General features: G+C 54.5%; 1 protein-coding gene across 1 annotated transcript in view; it reads left to right on the top strand.

Moving 5' to 3' along the window:
- Positions 1-18,697, top strand: part of COLEC11 (collectin subfamily member 11) — a 38,495-nt gene that overhangs the window by 18,438 nt on the left and 1,360 nt on the right. The window contains exons 2-5 of the mRNA XM_089923487.1: positions 1,244-1,315; positions 14,108-14,179; positions 16,635-16,688; positions 18,523-18,622. Of these exons, the coding sequence (XP_089779613.1) occupies positions 1,244-1,315; positions 14,108-14,179; positions 16,635-16,688; positions 18,523-18,622 (298 nt within the window). The remainder of the gene's footprint in view (positions 1-1,243; positions 1,316-14,107; positions 14,180-16,634; positions 16,689-18,522; positions 18,623-18,697) is intronic.

Below are 18,697 nucleotides of genomic sequence, written 5' to 3'. Positions count from 1 at the left end.
CGGACCCCTGGGCTCCAGGTGCAGGCCTGTGGGGAGGAGCTTAAAAATGGGACATTATTTATAACTACACTTGGCTGTTGGTGGTTTTGAATCTCCTTTGAGAAGGGAAGTATCATAATGGACTCTGTGTTTTAGGAAGATGGTCTGGGGTGGATTGGAGTGGGGGACGGCGGGGGGGCACCGGGAGGGGCCTGGATGTCCCGTCCGCACTCCGTCCTCTGCTCCCCCCGTGCACTGTGCTGCTCAGACAGGGTGTCTCCACGGATTTTGCGACCTGTCCCCTGCCCCGAGCTGCATGAGGGTGGGCTGGTGGTCCCGTCACCTCCAGAACTGCAGAGACGTGGCTGAGCGTGGAGCCCCCATGGGCATCGGGAGGGAGCGGCCGGTTGGGCTTCGCAGAGCTGGGCGATGCTTGCACTTATCCGATGAGGGAGACAGAAAAGCAGAGATGACCGTGGGGCTTGGAGCTTGGAGTCTGGGAGACTCGGTGTCTCAACAGCAGGAGCAGGAAAGTCCACAGAAGAGACTCACTTCTGGGGAAAACCATCAGGTCGACTTGGGACGTGCTAAGTGCGGGGTACCAGGGAGGCTCCACAAACAGCCCGTTTCCCTGTTTCGGTTCTGAACAAAACAGGAAATAAAGGAAAATGTGCCAAAACATGGTCAGGATGTGTGAGGAAGGCTGGGGGCGTGTGTAACTTAGGCTGAGGGCGGGACGCACCTGGCCAGCGAGCCTGAACCAGGTGATGTGCTCACCTGGTCACAGGTGTCCCCGTGTGGGAGGATCCTGCCCCTGAGCAGTAGTGTACCCTCTGGGGGGTGCTCACACTGAAGGGACAAGGGGACGCCGACTCGTGTGCCCAAGTTTATTCTTGCCGAGAGTACCGGCCAGACAAGGGAAGAGAGAGGCCAGCACGGGTGGTAAGGGGCAGCAGAGCAGCCATGGTGGGTCCTGGGGAAGCCCTGTGCACCAGAGGGCAGACTGGGGCCAGCCCAGAGGGATGGATGGAGAGAGGGACAGATGCATTCCCAGAGGGAGTGGGGAGGCAAGGCAGCAGAATCCTGAGAAGAGACTTGGGGAGGGAGACCTAGAGCCAAGGCTGGGAGCAGGTTGGGAGGAAGGGGTGAAACCCCCCGGGGGTGGGATGGGAAGAGGGAGGCCAAGGGGCCTGGCTGGCGGCACACAGACACTGGAGCCCGGTGCTCAGAGCAAGGTCCTAAAGGCATGTGACTTCTTCCACAGGAGATGCTGGAGAGAAGGGGGACAAAGGCGCACCAGGACGGCCTGGAAGAGTTGGCCCCACGGGAGAGAAAGGTACCTGCTGCCCCTGGGCCCCAAGGGCACAGCTGGGGCACCGGCTCCTGGAGAGCTGTTGGTGGGGAGAAGGGGGGGTGCGTTCAAGAGGAACCCGACACCTGTGTAGGTCTCGGGACTGAAGCAGGGCACAGAGAGGGCTCTTTAAACAGTGCTCCCTGGCTCTGGCCTGCCCGGCACCGAGAAACAAAGTGCCTTCTGGGAGGTGTGCCTCATCGGGTGGTTACGTGTATGGAAACTCAGCGCTCGCTTGGCCTCACGTGCAAAATGGGGGTCATTTGTGATCGTTACACGTATTAGTGCAATTATGAGGGTGTGCAAACAGTGATGGAGGCGTGTGAACAGTGATGGAGACAGTCATGTAGGTGTGCAAAGGAGAGAGACCACAGATTTGGGTGGGGCATGGGGGGTTACACCGTGGCCTCCCAGTTTTGGCCAACGGACCCTAGTCACCTTGAATCTGTTTCCTCATTAGGAAAAAAAATAGTGTCGTTCAGCCTGCCTCCTGGGGTTGTGCTGAGGCTTACAGAAAATAGATCCTACCTAAAAAAGTAGCTACATGGTACACGGTGATGTCAATAAATGTCATCATTAGGATATACGTACTTTTGCTGCTTTAAAGTTTGTGAAATCCTTAAAAGCTGTGTTTGGAAGTGCTTTGTCAACGCCTGCACAGTATTCTATGAGAACATGTGCTGGGATTATCCAGCCGGTCCCCACCCAGCCTCATAGCATCGGAGTTAGGTGGTTCTTGTAACAACACAGATAAAGGTTGTTATGTTTTTAAGTCCATGCACTGTTTTTTCATTTTTAAATTTTTAAATTTTTTTTTAATGTTGGTTTTTTCTTTTTTTTTAATTAATTAATTTATTTATTTTGGCCCCGCTGTGTGGCATATGGGATCTTAGTTCCCAGACCAGGGATCGAACCCGCGCCCCCTGCATTGGGAGCACTGAGTCTTAACCCCTGGACCACCAGGGAAGTCCCAGTTTTTTCGTTTCTTGAGATGTGATTTACGTAGCATCAGTGAGTTTGGCAGCTGCAAATGCCTGTGAAACCCTGGTCACAGTCAAGATCCCGAGCACTTGTGTCACCACCATCCCTCCATCAAGCCCAGGCGCTGATTTTTATTTCTTACTTTCCCTTTACTCATAACAAATTAATTAAAAAATAAAAGAACTGTGCTCCTGGTTCAAAGTTCGAAACATACAGAAATTATTCACAGCCACTAGTCTCCTTCCCATCCCCACCAGCAGCCCTCCCCACTGACAACCACTGTTAGGTTTCTTTATCTTCACAGAGATATTTTGTAATGGCCGAGTGAACTCTATTCTTTCCTGCTTCTGTACAAACAATTGCAAACTGTATGTAATGTTCTGCGTTTTCACATAACCGTGTTCTTGGAGATCGTTCATTCTGCAGGAGGACATGCAGGTTATGCTTGCTCCCGCCTGGAGACATTGTGTCCGTTCTTTATCTAACTGGTCTCCTATTACTGCAGATTTACAGCTCCCTAGGGCCTTGCCACATGAGTGAGTAACCTTGTAAATGTCATTTTTAATGTGGACGAGTACAGCCTGAAGATAAATTCCGGACAGAGTAATTGTTGATCAAAATGCACGTGCATTTGAAATGTTGGTGGATGTGGCCTTCCAAAAGGATCGAATCCATTTACCCTCTGTTTATTGAAGCACAAGACGGCCGACCCCTTCACCCTCCCTGCCTCAGAAAGCTGCCGGTCTGGTAGCCGTGGAAGGCCACATCAGTGGGGCTTTAACTTAGCCTCTCTTATCATAAATGAAGTCAGCTTATTTTTCAGGTGTTTAAAAGTCATTTGTATTTCTTTTCTTTTTTTCCTTTTTGAGGATTGTCTTTTCCTGTCTTTTGAAAAAACCTTCTTGGTTTCTTCTTTTTTTAATTTATTTTTCGGCTGCACTGGGTCTTTGTTGCGGTGTGCAGGCTTCTCATTGCAGTGGCTTCTCTTGTTACGGAGCATGGGCTCTAGGCGCGTGGGCTTCAGTAGTTGTGGCGTGTGGGCTCAGCAGTTGTGGTGCATGGGCTTAGTTGCTCCACGGCATATGGGATCTTCCCAGACCAGGGATCGAACCCGTGTCCCCTGCGTTGGCAGGTGGATTCTTAACCACTGCGCCACCAGGGAAGTCCCCCTCTATTGTCTTGTGAGGACAATGTCACATTTCAGTTAGGAAGTGAATATGCCTCTATTCTGGATGGTCACGAATTCATTTTCATGACGCCATTTCATTGATTTTTTTTTTTTTTTTTCCTTTGGCCGAGCTGTGCAGCATGTGGAATCTTAGTTCCCTGACCAGGGATTGAACCCACCCCCTGCAGTGGAAGCGCGGGGTTTTTGCATCGATGTTTTTTCAAAGTAACGATGTTTGAGCTCAACGCACGTGCAGCAGGCAATGCCTAATTTCATGCCAATGTGGACCCGTGGCTGCCCTCTCGTCTCTGTCACTAGTGTCACCGACATGTAGCTCTCTCATCGCTCTGTCATCATCATTCTCTCTCATTCTCACTCTTGAAAAGGCAGGACAAGCGCGCAGAGACTATAAATGCTGTTACTATAGCATCCGAATCTATTGATGAGGACGAACGTTGCTGGGAAGGCAACAGCCTAATTCACTGCGTTTTCCTGTCATTAACCAGTAAGTTGAGTGCTGTTACGTGCTGAGATCTCGGGGAGGCCACCTGAGCCCCAGAGTCAGAGGGGGAGAACAGATATGTGGACCCTGGAGAATAAATTGAGGCAGAAAGCTGCGGGGCAGTGTGGAGGGGAATTTGGGCTGGATCGAGAATCTGTCTTGTTTCCAGTTTTTCTAACATGTGACAGTAAGGTGTGCTCATGATAGAAAATTTATATATATCTATAAAAGTGGTGAGGAAAATCAGGCATAATAAAATCATCCAGAGATAACCACTTATTTTGGTATATTTCCTTTTTCGGGGGGAGTTTTCTTGCTTTGTTGTAATTATATTGTGTATATAAGTTTGAACCTATTTCTTAAATTTAATGCCAAATTTTAGTGTAAGGATTTCTCATGTATGAAATCATTTTGATGAATGTCTCCTACCCATGGGTAACTTAAAACTCCACTGGGAGCGGTATGTTCGAGAGCAGAGTCCTGTGTATGATTAGGGCAGGAGAGGGGAGCCTGGACCTGCCCTTTACAGTCCCATTGACCTGCCTGACAAGGAACCTGCCGGACTAGGAGGCGATGGGGCAGTGATCACCGGGCTTGCCAGGGGTCTGGCTTCGCCACTGACAAAATGAGCAGGTTTGGTCTGGGGTCTTTGCTACTTTGTAGAGTACAGAGAACAAGTCAACCCAAGTGGGATGCATTTGGATTATTGAATAGTGGGGTACTTACGTAGAAATCTAGGAAATATCCATTTTTGGATGACCTTTAAAAAGAGGACTGGCCGTGGCATGATAGAATATAAGAGAATAAAATAGGATACAAGAACAGACATGTGATCGACTAAGATATTTACAAAAAGGCGAAGAAAAAGGATGGAAAAGAAATCAATCAAAATACTAGTAGTAGACATTTCTGGGTTATAGGATTATGGACCTTTAAATTCTCTTCTTTCAATTCTTTACATTTTCTCCTGTCTCTATCTTTGGTGTTCCCAGCAATGTGCATGAACTATACTTTTGATGTTAACAGGTATTTTGAAAGGTTGCTGTGGCCGTGGCCCTGGCCTGTTGGCGATGCAGGCTCACCTGGAGGCCCAGGTGAGGGTTCGTGAGCTCTGGCGGTCTCCCACACACTGACGGCCATGCTCACGGGGTCAGCATGGCTGCACCTGGGCTCGTCGGAGCCCGGAAACTGAGAGCTGCGGCCAACCTCAGAAGCGCTAGCGCAGGTTCAGTGTGGCGAAGCTCGAGGCGGGCCGTGCTCGGAGGCTCAGGTGTGCTGGGAGGCGACCTCAGCTCCAGGACGCCCCAAGGCTCCTCACTGGAACCGCTCTCCCGCCGGGATGCGGGATTCTTCCGGCCACCTTCCCATCCTCCTGCACCCTGCTTTCGTGGAGGCATTCCCACCAGTGCCCTGCTCTTAGCGGATTGCAGCTACCGCCCGGGGGCCCTGTCCCCTACGGAGAGCAGTGACCACTGCAGGGCGGGGCGCCGGGGAGACTTGCCTGTTTCTGCATCAGCTTGGTTTCTACGAAGAATGGCAGTGGGCTGGATCTGGACACCTGTCCAGAGGCTTCCGAAAGGGGCTCCTAGGATGAGGGCTCTGGGGCGGGAAGGGCAGGGTGTGGGCGGGGCAGACCCGCTCAACGCCAGCCGTGCTGCTTACTAGCTGTGCTGGCTTCACACCCTCGCTTCCAACCCGTGAAGGCAAAATAATAACGTAGTCGCTGTCAGTCCCTATTGTTTATTAAAGGATGAAAGCTGGGAACTCGGGAGCAGCAAGCCTGGTGCACCGTGGGCCCTCGCGCAGCTGCCTTGTTCCCACTTCCGAGCTGTTCCAGCCCCACGCCCACCGGCACCGAACCCGAGGTGGGCCTCGCTCATCCCAGACAGCAGCCCCTTCAGAGTCAGCTGGGACCTTTCAAAAACGGTTATTTCCACTTGAGGCTGTGTTGATATTTCCCCAGGCACTACATGAAGCCAACTTAAATCCTCAGCTGTGTTTATGCAGTGCACTTACATCATTCACACTTGATTTTCATTGTTTAGAAATTATTTTCACCGGAATTACTTTGCCCCTGTGAATTTTCACGGACCCCTTGAACAGATTTTTTTTTTTTAAGAATCAATTTTATTTATTTATTTATTTATTGGCTGCGTTGGGTCTTTGCTGCTGCGCACGGACTTTTCTCTAGTTGTGACGAGCAGGGGCTACTCTTCGTTGTGGTGCACAGGCTTCTCATTGTGGTGGCTTCTCTTGTTGTGGGCTCTAGGCACACGGGCTTCCATAGTTGCAGCACACTGGCTCAGTAGTTGTGGCTCACGGGCTCTAGAGCGCAGGCTCAGTAGTTGTGGTGCATGGGCTTAGTTGCTCCGCGGCACGTGGGATCTTCCCGGACCAGGGCTTGAACCTGTGTCCCTTGCATTGGCAGGCGGATTCTTAACCACTGTGCCCCCAGGGAAGTCCTCCTTGAACAGTTTTAACGTTTTATTTTTTTACCTACCTCACATCTTCCCAACTCTCACCTCTGCCATCCTGAGCTCTTCTGAGAGTGTCATTATTTGCACCTGGTTGAAAATTTCAGCTCTAAATTGTATAGACAGGACTCTCCCATCAATTTTTAGTTAATGACAATTTTCCTCTGTGTAGTTTTAGCCAGCGTCAATTTTATTTGGTGATGGTTATTTCTACCAGTAACATTCTCTATGAAATTGTCAGAAGACTAAACACTCTTATTTACTTTCTTGCTAGTTTATGAAAAAGTGTGAGTAATTCCCTGTGGGTAGTCCAGAATTCCTCAGTGGTGTCCCATCTCCCTGGGTTTTTGCACATTTCCATTTCCCCCGCGGGACCCTTTCCTTCACTTACCACCTCGTTCCTGACTGGACTGTTCACGTCCCATCAAGGACCTGGCCCTTGGAAGGCTCTCAATCAATTGTTTGTAAAATACCTTGACATTCAATGTCTTGAAATATCTTTGAAATCTGCAGGTGACCTGTCTGTGGCTGAGGGCCTCAGGTGTGCGTGCACCTGCTCGTCCCCAGGTTCTAGAGAAGTCTGCGGGCCGAGGCTTCAGAACACGCTGAGCTGGATTCATTCCCTGCTGCCTACTGAGCAGACAGCTCTGCTCTGAGGATGCTTCCCAAACCATGGGGACCAGCTGGGCCTGGAGTTAAAATGCAGCTTCAGCTTTGGTTTGGGGGGGCGGCCTGAGATGGGGCGAGTCCGTTGGCCCGCGCTGGGGCTGCCGATCGCCCGGGGCTGTGTGGGATGGGATTGCAGGCTGATCGCGAGGATCTGGACGCTCTCCACCTGGCGCCCTTCTCACGTCAACTTCCGTGAAATGCAAGCTGTGTGGACATGGGGCTGCTGCAGGGAGGCTTCCTCTTCCGCTGATTTGCCTTGTGTTAGGGGGTGGCCTCTGGTCACAGACTGAGCAGCCCCCCTGTTGAGAACTCAAAACAGCTGTAGGAGAAAGCGCCAGAAAGCCAATGGCTGCCTTTTCTGGAATAACAAAGACAAGCCCAAGGGCCGGCAGAGCCCCCGCTGTCGCTGTCCATTGTCCTTTATTGAAATGAGAGCTGTCCCCACACTGTCAGAGTGCACGCTGTGTGCACACAGCACAGAGCTGGCTTTGCCACACGACCTGCTAAAAGCGTGTCATCCCAGCTGTCAAAGCTCCTAGCCCCCAGACACGCAGCTAAGAGGCCGCCGGGCCCCTGGGCGCAGAAGCTGGGGACCCACCTGGCCTGCGATGGGGGAGGGCGACCCTACGTCAGCGACGGGCTTTCTGGGCGCTGTAATGTGCACATTATCTCCGTTGAAAATCTCAGAGGCAGCTGGATGCCAAGTGCTCTTTCTGCCCTGTCTCCTTTTCAAAGGACGGTGTGAGATCTTCATTAAAATTAATAAGAATTAGCAGCCCGCTGCGAGCTGCCCCCGTTCCTCGTGCATGTCCAGAGGACAAACGTGCGCTAGCACGCTTCTCATAAGCAGGATGGGATGGGAAGGGCTGGCACCGCAGTCACAGCTGCCTGGGGAGCCACCACCGCCAGCTCTGGAGACTTAAAGGGACCGGATCTGAGTGTGTCTGGTGCATTTCCAGTCATCCCACACCACCAGGGTGGGGGGATTTGTTTGGTTTTTGCAAAAAGCTCCTTGTCATTTGGACAGGCAAGCGGAGGCGGGATGAAGCCAGCAGGGCTCTTGGTCAGATCCAGTCTCCTCTAGGCTGGCAACCACACTGCTTTTCTGCTGCTTTCCAAGGAGTGTCTGCGAGTTAAGGCAAGTCAGCATTGCAGACGACCTTGGGTTGCCCTCAAGTGGAGAGTGTGTGGACATCTCGGGGAACTCAATGGTTCTTGCTTTTTCTTCTTCTCCAACAAACCCCAAAGAGAGAATATTCCTATGAGGAACGGCAGCCCACACCCTTGACCTTGTGTGCAGGGTCACGGTGCAGGGGCCTGCTGTAGGCTACTGCTTCCAGCTTTCAGCCCAAGTGCTGTGAGGATGAAAGGTTTGCTTGGTGTGTGTTTGTATGTTTGAACATGCTGTTTGTGTATGTGTGCATGTATTGTGAATGTATATATGTGTGCATGTATGTATACGCACACGCACGTGTATGTATATATGTATATGCACGTGCATGTTTGGGATGCATGCGCGCACGTGTATGGGCGCACATATGTATCTGTGCATATGCGCATGCATGTGAATGTGTGTATATGTATGTGAATGCATGCATGTGTGCATGTATGTATATGTGTGTGAATGTGTGTATATGTGCATATGTATATGCATGTATGTGAATGTGCGTGTGTATGCGTGCATATGTATGCGAAAACGTGCATATGCACACGTGTATGTGTATGTACGTGCATGCATGTATGTGCATGCATGTATGTGCATGTATGTGTGTGTGTGCACGTGTGTGTGTGCATGCGTTGCCCAGCAGGCACCCACAGGTGGTGGCTGTTGTTACTCTGACACCCCTCTTGGGGCGGGACTGATGGCTGGGAGCTGTGCACGGCAGGGCGCTGGTCGTGCTGGCTGGGGTGACTGTCTGCATCAGGCCCAGCTGCCCCCAGCGCCTAGCCTTCTGCACAGAGGCCCTCTTGTGAGGTCATCAGGGGGCGTCGCGAACCAGGTCTCTGGTCCGAGGGCCTGGGCCGTGGGCCCCGAGGATGCAGGGCTGAGCAGGGACAGGTGAGGCCTGGCCCCTGAGCGGCTCCTCACAGGTGAGCCGGCACCACGGGAGGCTGGGTGTCGGCTCTGCTCTCTCTGGTTTCCTATTTCCCACCTTCTGGGCCCCCAGGGAGGGTTGTTTGTCTCCCACGAGCCTGCAGCATGCCCTCAGGCCCAGTCCCTGGAAGTGCAGCCTTGGCTTGTGGCTGGGTCTGTGAGGACCAGGCCGCTGCCCCACAGCCGAGGTGAGGGCTCGGGGCCCTGGATGTGGCCAGGAGACCTGGGCCGATGTCCTATGCTCAGTGGCCTGAAGGGTAATGCCACCTTGCAGGTGAGGAAGCCGAGGCTCTGAGGGCTGTGACCCACCCCAGGCTGTGTGGGTTGGGGGCCGGGACCCGGGCCTGGTCTGTCCGATTGCAGGCTGCGCCCTGGATCACTAGTGGCATGACTGGTGGTGGGTGGCGCCACCCGTCTGATTCCACTTTCTCTTCTGGGGCAGAGGGAAAGTGTACCAGTCAGCTGGGGCTGCTGTAACAAACACGGCAGATTTTTATTCTCTCAGCCCTGGAGGCTGGAAGTCAGAGACCGTGGTGTCTGCAGGGCTGGTTTCCCTGAGGCCTCTCTCCATGGGGCGCAGATGGCCGCCTTCTCCCTGTGTCCTCACGAGGCCTTTCCTCTGTGTGTGGCTTGCTGGGTGTGTCTTCCTCTTCTTACAGGGACACCAGTCCTATCGGATTAGGCCCTCACCTTTCTGACCCCATTTAACCGTAATCACCTCTTGAAAGGCCATCTCCAAATATGGTCACATTGGGGGTTAGGGCTTCAACATATGAATTTTGGAGGACACACAATTCAGCCCATGCCAGGTGGTAATGGCAATAACACTGTGAGGTTGAGATCCATCAGTACATGTGGACAGGCTTTCCTGGCACACAGTGTACCTGGAAGTATTCTAATTTATCTCTGAAAGTTGGAGAAACGAGCAGAACTGCCCCAGATTGCAAGCACCTCTATTGCTAGCTCCAGTTTGCTCCTGGCCGCAGCAAGCAGTGGGTTACCATGGAATCTCAACCAACCTCCAAAGAGGGCTGCCCGCGGGGTCTGGTCCAGCCCTGCTCCAGCTTTGGGGCCCCTGGAATCACCCAGGGATGTGTTAAAATGCAGATTTTGGTGCTTGAGCTGGTGGAGCCTGAGGCTCTGCATGCTTGTGCAGACCCAGGGGGGTCATGGGGGACATGGATCGCTCCTGAGGAAGCAGCGTCCCAGCTCGGAGCTTCTGCCTCCAAATGACAGCTATAGTGGCCAACACTTAGGTCCACCTGCCGCGTGCCAGATGCCGTTCCCGACGGTGCTCGCGTTTCCCTCAGACCCAGTGAGGTGGCTCTAGTAGGGCTATTATTAACCCCATTATGTAGGTCAGAAACGCACAGAGATGGTACGGCCGAGTGACAGGGGGAGAATCAGCTGGGCGCAGGGCCCGAGCTCCAAGCCTTGTGCACATGGCGCTGCGGGCCTGGAGTCTCACACACAAGAGGAGCTGTTACTACAGGACACCACTCTGCAGAGAGAAAACTGAGGCGCAGGGAGACTCAGCCTCGAAGGTAGAGCTGGGTCACAGACCTGGGGCTGCCTGACCCCCAGCCTTGGCCTGCACGGGCGACCTCCTGCAGCTCCAGCCTTCTCACGTCACCGCAAACCGCAGGGGTCTCCAAGCCCGGTTCAGGAAGCAGCGGCATCCGCAACACTTGGGAGCTCGACGGGGATGCCCCACCCGGACCTGTGGAATCCCCCCGGGGCGGGCCCAGCCATCAGTGGTGACGAGCCCCCGGGGGACTCCCACCCTGAGGTTTGCAGACCTGCAGCGCCTTCATTCCCCGCCTTGGGCTTGAGCTCGCCGCCTGCCCCCATCCCCCTGCCCCGTGAGCTGCTGGCATCCGATTGATTTTCTATACACGTGCCTGGTTTCTCAGAGCCCCCTATGGCAGGGGCCGGGTCCCACACCCCTCCCAGGGCGGGAGCTGGGCTCAGTACCTGCTGGGGGCAGGCGCCACGTGTCAGCAGCAACCTTGAATTAGTGGTAAAGTTCGGCTGTGCAGTTGATAGGTGGGCTGAAAGCCGAAGGCTCTCCAGTCATCCTCAGGTTGACTTGTTTACCACAGCAGGATGTGTGCTAGACCCTGACTGCGTCCTTCAGCAGAGGCAGTGAATCATGAGCTAATGGTCTGCTTAGCCGAGAGGTTTTGTGTGGGGCCGGGGGGTGAGGGGGCAGCGCTTTCGCCATTGTTTTTGATCGCAGGTGTTTCCCCCTCCAGTGTGCTCGTCCAAGCCTCCTTACCCTCTCCCTGTCTGCTTGGGGCAGCAGGAGCCGTCTGGGTGGGAGCAGAGGGGTGGGCAGGTGTTGTTTTGAGTTCTCCTCTGCAGGGAGGGGTCTCGGGGAGAAGTGGCCCCAAGGTTGGCAGGAGGCCCACACTCTGTTCTCACCTTTTCTAGGTGGAATCTTAGCAAACAGCAGACTCTTCAGGTGATGGGTTTGCACTCACACCCAGTCTGCCCCAATCTGCCCATTAAAATGTGGACCAGACTCCTCTGCAGTGTTGGGTCTTCTGAACGAGGAGGCGTGTTCCCCAGGCAGGAAGCCACTCTCCAGACTCTGGCGACCCTGCCCCTCTCCAGTGGGAGTTCAGTGGGATCCACATGCTGGGGACCATCCACCCGACTCATTACTGTAGGTGCAAATCCCTCAGACTCTGTGTCTGTCTCTGCCTTCCTGCCTGAAGATATGGTTGGGTTGGGGGTCTCCGAGACCTCCTCCTGCCCTGGGCACTCTCTTCGTGGGGCTCCGATGGAGCCTGAGCTTAATCCAGTTTATCAGGTCTGCGCGTCCCCGTAAGGACACCGCGGCAAGTGTCCCAGCAGACCCTGCTGAGACAGCGTGAAACCAAGCCAAACCACCCCGTGGTTTGGCGTGATGTGAAAGTAAAAAGCAAGAGCACGGAGGTCATCTCGACACTTATCCTGCTCAGCCCAGCTTCCCCAGGGCTCACGTTGACCCCAGGACCTCAGGAGGGGCACAACTGAGAGTTACAGGGAAGGGAACGTTGGCCTTTTGAAGAAAAGGTGTCCGGAAGGAGGGTGGCAGCCGAGGCCCTGGAACAACAGCAATAGCTGAGTGCGCACTCCAGGGACAGGGGCTTTGCTCTGGAACACTTTGCAGGAGGCTGAGCAGGGTGTCTTTGGCCATCTTTGAGCTCAGACCACACTAATGGACTAGAGGGTCCAGACAAGGGACCAGGGTGTCCAGACAAGTGGCTCGGGGGCCATAGCCAAACACCACAGGCACAGGGGCTTAACCCCCTGACACTGATCTCGCACGATTCTGGAGGCAGGGGTCCCAGAGCAGGCTGTCTGCATGGTTGGGGTCTGGGGAGGATCCGCTTCCTGGCCTGCAGACGGCCGACTTCTGGCCGTGTCCACACATGGTGGAGAGAGAGGATTCCAGACTGTTCATCCTCTCATCAGGGGACGCATCCCACCCCCGTGACCTCCTCTGACCCTGACCCCCTCCAGATGCATCACATGGGGGTCAGGTCTTCGGCATATGAATCTGGGGGGCACTTCAGTCCCCAGCAGGAGGGGACAGTGGTCAGGCCTGCTTGGGGGCTGGTGCTCCTGTATGGGAGCACAGACAGGGTGGGGAAGCTGAGGGGAAGATTTCAGGGAGAAGACAGTTCAGACGTTTGAAGGACTGTCTGTGGACGGCGGATCAGACTAGCCGTGCATCTCTGTGGCTGCAAAACCAGGACTGCTGGGTGGAAGGAGCAGGTGGCGGCTTTCGAGCTCCTGCAAGTCAACAAAGGAACACTTTTCTGTGGCTGGAGCTGCCTCAGGACGGCTGTGCTGGGGGGTTCACTTAGAGCCCCAGGGGCGTGGCTGTCGAGGCCGCTGTGGCCCTGTCTGGCCCAAGAGCTGAGTAGCTTGTTCCTCTTCCAGCAATAAAGTGAAGCCCTCACCATATCCTCAGAGTGAATATTTACTAAGTCTCTGCCTCCCAGACATTTCTCAGTCTGGGAATTTCTCCCTACCCTCCCGACACCAGTCCCCTGGGCCGCCTCCTGCGGTGCCTGCCTCGTCCCTGTCCAGGCCTCGTCCACGTGTGACCAGAGGCATGGTGATGTGGTCCTGGCTGGTGGCCCTCTTCTCCCCAGCTCCCGGATGCCTCCTCGGAGCCCTGGGCATCTCCTGGTACTATACTAGTTGTGTGAGTTACCACTGGCCGCTTATCTCCCCGATCCCCCCGCAGACCCTGAGCCCTGTCACCCCTGTGCCCTCAGCATCGCGCACCGTACACGGTGTCCGGGGCAGGAGTCACCTCGTGGCGGGACCAGGTACTTGACCCGGGCAAGCGCTTGACCCCCGTGAGCCCCATCTGCGCGGTGAATCCCTCCTGTGACCAAATAAGAGAACATGTGTGCGCGTGCTCTGTGCCAGACACTTCACCCTTGTGCGAACGTAAGCCGGCTTTGGGTGGGGTGTCTGCATCTCTGCTGTGGTTCACCCCTCAGCCTGTGTTCTGTCCTCTGACCTCGACCTGGCCTGAGCTGTGGGAACATCACAGAACTAGGACTTGCTTGCTGGCCGGAAGTGCTCAGTCTAAGGCGCTCGGTTGAGTTGAGGACATGGGGATGTACCGTGTGGCCTCGTCTGTTCCGCAGTGTGTGTGACTTTAAGGGGGTGTGTGTCTTCCTTTGGGAAATACATCAGCAGGTGACATGTAGAGCCTTCTGGGGTCAGTCGGATACACGACCTTGGAGAGGTTAAACAAGAGTCGTAACGTGTTCGGTCTCCTCGTGTGCGTGTGTGCGTGTGTGTTCACGTGGGCTGATACACAGGAGGTGTACTGCATTACCTGTGCCTCGACCAACTGTGATCTCATTGTTTTCCACAGGAGACGTGGGTGACAAAGGACAGAAAGGCGGCGTGGGGCGCCATGGAAAAATCGGTCCCATTGGTTCTAAAGGTACTTCCGACACACCTCTGCTCACTTTCCCTCGCAGGCTCACCTCCCGGGCGCTTAGAGAGTAGCTGGTGGTTGTGTTTATTTTGTGTGCTTTATACACGATAAGATGTGTTCCAGCGTTTGCGTTTTGGGATCGATCAGACTTGACTGCGTGCCACGAGGTGGGGAGAGCTCCCTGCCCCTCAGGGTTCACATGCTGCCTGGGGGAGAATCAGGAGCCCCATTTAGGCAGCGGAAGGACTGCATTCCCGACACACTGTCCATCCACCTGCAGCTCGGGTGACTCAGACTCTCTGAGACTCGGGGGTGGCTCCCCATGAGCACGGGGGGCAGGAGGGTGACGGCAGGGTGGAAGCAGCGCCAGTGCCCACGTGACCCCGTTTGACCTGCACAACCCTGGAGGGTGGGCAGCTCGGGAGACTGTCCCCAGGGCAGTTAAGGGGTCACTCAGCATCGCCCGGCTCTTCCGCGCATCCCGCCCCCCATTGCGCACTCAGTCAGCAAACGCTTTCTGAGTCCCTGGCTTGTCCTGCGCCCGTGCTAGACCCCAGAGGGCTCGGGGTGAAGGAGGCGAGGCCCCCCAGCCCCGTGAAGGGCTCCCCCAGGTCCTGTCGTGGGTGCTGGCAGCAGGAGACAGAGGCTGGGGGGCTTGGGGCTGGGAGGGAGTTTGGCTGTGTCTGCTCTGCCCAGTGCGGTGCCTGCAGTCCTGTGCTCCATCACCCTGCCTGGGGCTTTGAGCTGTGAGTGGTCCAGGTGGTCAGTTCCGATCGACGGCACGGACCTCCCCCGGCCCAGCCTGTCCCTGGTGGGAAGGGTCCCTCAGCCAGGACCGAGGCGAAGAGTGTGGCCAGCTCGGCGAGCTGCGTCTCTCCTCCCGGCAAATCCGTGGGAAACACCTGCCCCGTGCATTCATTACAGAGCACACAGGTCGATATGCGTGATATAGAGAGGGATGTGGAAGCTTTGAGAAAGCTTAAAAAAATTGTGGTAAAATATTTGTAACATAAAATTTGTTACTTTAACTATTTTCAGTGTGATTCAGTGACACTAAGCACGACTGCAATGTTGTAGAACCACCACCGCTATACATTTCCAAAATGTGTTCATTCCCCCAGAGAGAGAGTCTCTGTCCTCATGAGGTAATAACGCCCCACACCCCTGCAGCCCCTAGCAGCCTCTAATCTGCTTTCTGTCTCTATGAACTTGCCGGTTTAGATATTCCATATAAATGGAATCATACAGTACTTGTCCTTTTGTGTCTTATTCACTGGGTATGATGTTCCCAGGGTTCATCTATGTTGTAGCAGGTGTCAGACTTTCCTTCCTTTATAAGGCTGGATAATATTCTGTTGCATGGATGGACCACGTTTTATTTACCCCTTCATCTGCTGACGGCCACTGGGGTTGTTTCCACCTTTTAGCTGCTGTGAAGAACGCAGTGGATACTGGCTGCAAGTAGGGATGTGTGTGCTTCTAACATACAGCATACGCTCTGGGTAAATGTCAGAGTCTCACCAGGGGACAACTTGCCAAGAAGGCCCTTACTGGGCTTAGCTTACCTGATCTGCTCCATCTCTGAGACTCTGCCGTCCTGGGTCCTTGTCAAGCTGATCCTTGAGTCATTTTTCAAGCTCCTGGTGTTGATAAAAGCAAAAAAAGGAATCACTTGGACGGAGACTGCCGAGCTCTCTCCATCCCCATCAAACGGAACATGACTCTCCAAGGATGTAGAAGTCGCTGCCCCTTCACTGTCCCAGGTCAGCTGAGAAGCTTAAGTTCTCTCAGGGGGAAGAAAGGTAGTGCTTTAGGAATATTCCTGTGATTTAAAAATAAATAGCCATTGTCTAATTTCTAGAAAGCTTTGTTGCCATGATTTTCTCCTATCCCTTTGTTTCATAAGTTGGAAGAAACGGAGGGGCAGAGTGGCTGAGTCGTCTGTCCTGTCCACAGAAGGCTGGCGCCCAGGTGTCCTGGTGGCTGTGCCCCTGGGACAACTTGCTGCCTCTCAGAGAGGGACAGGGAGGACCGATCTCATCTTGACTCTGTTTGGATGAGGGAACCTCTACGGTCCATCCGTCTCTGACGTTACCTGTTCTACCTGAATTCTCTTGCTGTGATGTGGGACGTGGAGAGAACTGGCACTGGGTGTTACGGATTTCCGAGATGATAGCGTGTTCTAGGAAACATGCTGGGTTTTCCAGAATTGACTTAAAGAACGCTCATCTGATAATCTCTGAAGTCCCATGATATGTGGATGTGCCACGTCACATAAACAGAGCCTGAAGAATCAGTCATCTACAGACCATTCCTCCCTCCAGTTCACTGCAGAAGGAGGGTCTGGGAGGAACCGCAGGGCACTGCACATGGAAGAAAGAACATTGCTACCTGGACATTTGAACTCAGGGGGCACGTCCCACCCCTGCTTTGTGACTTTGGCCTTGCTTCTCTTTTCCAGGTGAGAAAGGAGATTCTGGTGACATAGGACCCCCTGGCCCTAATGGAGAACCAGGTATGGCATAAAGGGGCCAAGGATTTTTTAGAAATGTATTAAAATTGCACTTTTAAAAAGTATAAATCATGACATAAAACTTAATAGGCTGGAAAAAGCGCGTGTAACTGACACGCCTTCCTCGTGCATCGCACCCTCCTGTGGACTATTTCAATATTTGCTTTCCTGCTACCTGAATGTTTTCATTCCCGTTCAGGGCTGTGGTCTGCATGCCGGCTGGGTATTATCACCTCATCACGATCCAGCTTAGATACGCGCGCCCTAAAGTGCACTTTCCTCCTTTCCTACTGTTCTCTGGGAGCATCAGGACCCCCTCCTGACCACCAGCTTCTCTGAGAAGCACGTCCGTACTTTCTGGTTCATCTTCCTCATTCTGGGTGTCCTTGCAGCTGACTCCCCACGACCCTCCTGTCACCGCGGACCCTGGCCCAGCTCAGTGGACTTAACCGACTTCCCTTAACTTCTCTCTGGTGCCAGGAGACCGGGCCGCGGGAAGCCCCCGTCCTCTCTGCCTGCCGCCCTGTGGCCCCTGCTTCTTCCTCTCTTCTCGGAGGAGCTCTGCCTGCTGCCCTGTCTTCTTTCTACATGTGGCACAGCCTGCTGCCCGCTCCAACCCCACCGCTGTTCCCTGGGCTTCGGCTGCACCCACCCCCGCCCCCCTGCCCAGCACGCACCTCCACCCCGATGTCACTCAACCCCTGTCCCCGCCAGGTTCAGGCCGTCTATGCGCAGTGTCCCCCAACCCCTGCCGGACTGTTCCCGCCACCATCACTCAGGCCCTTGTGGCCTCTCAGCCCCGTTACTGAAATGCCATCCTAACAGGTGTGCACCCTCTGGTCCTCGTCCCCAACACGTGTGACCACAGGAGACACTGCACAGATACTAGATTGAGGGGGAAGATACAGTGTCTGCGTCCCTTGGGTAGGCCCTTCCTGTGAGCTGAGGGGACCTGTCAGCTTGATACTGGTTCCATCTCTCCAGAAAACATCAGCGCCTCAAACCGCAGTGAACTCAGACAACGTGTGTCTCAGAAAAAGTTCCATTAAAGAAAAACCCCAATCACACCAGCATCATTCCAGGTGCCCATGTGTTGGGGAGTGTTTGGGTTCTAAGTGGCAGAGGGGGGCTGAGAGTTTGGAAGACCGGGCCAAACACCAGAGTGTGTTCAGACTGGAAAGGCAGGCTGAGAGCTTCGCACGACGGAATTTCTCAGGAAAAGGTGAGAAGTCCTGCCCCTGTGCTCACAGAGTCAGAGCAGAGGGCGGGCGGGAGCCGGCGGCCCCTCCTGGTCTGGTGGAGAAGCCGAAGCCAGCAGTGCCACCATGGGCAACGGGGCCCCCAAGGGCTGTGACGGCCGAGTGACATTCTGAGAAGGTTCCTGACCACGTGGAGCTCTTCACAGCTGGAAGGTTAGGGTCCTCCTGAGAGGCCCAGGAGGAAACACCTAAGCTGAGGCAGGGTTGGCCACGCTGGGATGACTGAACATCACCCCACTTTCCTCAAACGTCTTGTCGTCTCTCCTGCCGCGCTGTCACTGCCCGCAGTCTTCCCGAGGTGACTGGCCTAACCCCCTGCTCTCGCCCACCCGTCTCGCCGCCATACCTCCACTGATCTCCTAAGCGACCAGAGCGAGACTGTGAAACGTGAATCCGACCTTGGTGCCCCTGTGGAAACCCTTCCACTGCTCCTTGCCTTTAGGATCAAGTCTGAAATCTCCATTGCAGCCTCAAAGGCCTTCGTGTTTTGAATCGCCTAGCATGCTGGGGAGGGGGTACCCCCCCCCCGAGCCCGCCTCTGGGTCAGTCCCATCACACGCCGGGCGCGGTCTCCGCAGGCATCCCGTGTGAGTGCGGCCAGCTGAGGAAGGCCGTCGGGGAGACAGACAACCAGGTCGCGCAGATCACAGCGGAGCTGAAGTTCATCAAACACGGTACGTGCTTCTCGGGGCTTCCCTGCTCCCGTGTCCCCCCGACCCCTGCCCGGAGGCAGAGCGGCCCTGGGTCTGCTCC

Source organism: Delphinapterus leucas, chromosome 13 (assembly GCF_059928025.1).
Source record: "Delphinapterus leucas isolate spDelLeu-1000000601 "Yukka" chromosome 13, BTC_Dleu_Yukka2, whole genome shotgun sequence".
Classification (NCBI taxonomy): Eukaryota; Metazoa; Chordata; class Mammalia; order Artiodactyla; family Monodontidae; genus Delphinapterus; species Delphinapterus leucas.
The sequence above is the reverse complement of the archived record's forward strand: the minus strand, read 5'-3'. Positions and strand labels throughout refer to the sequence as shown.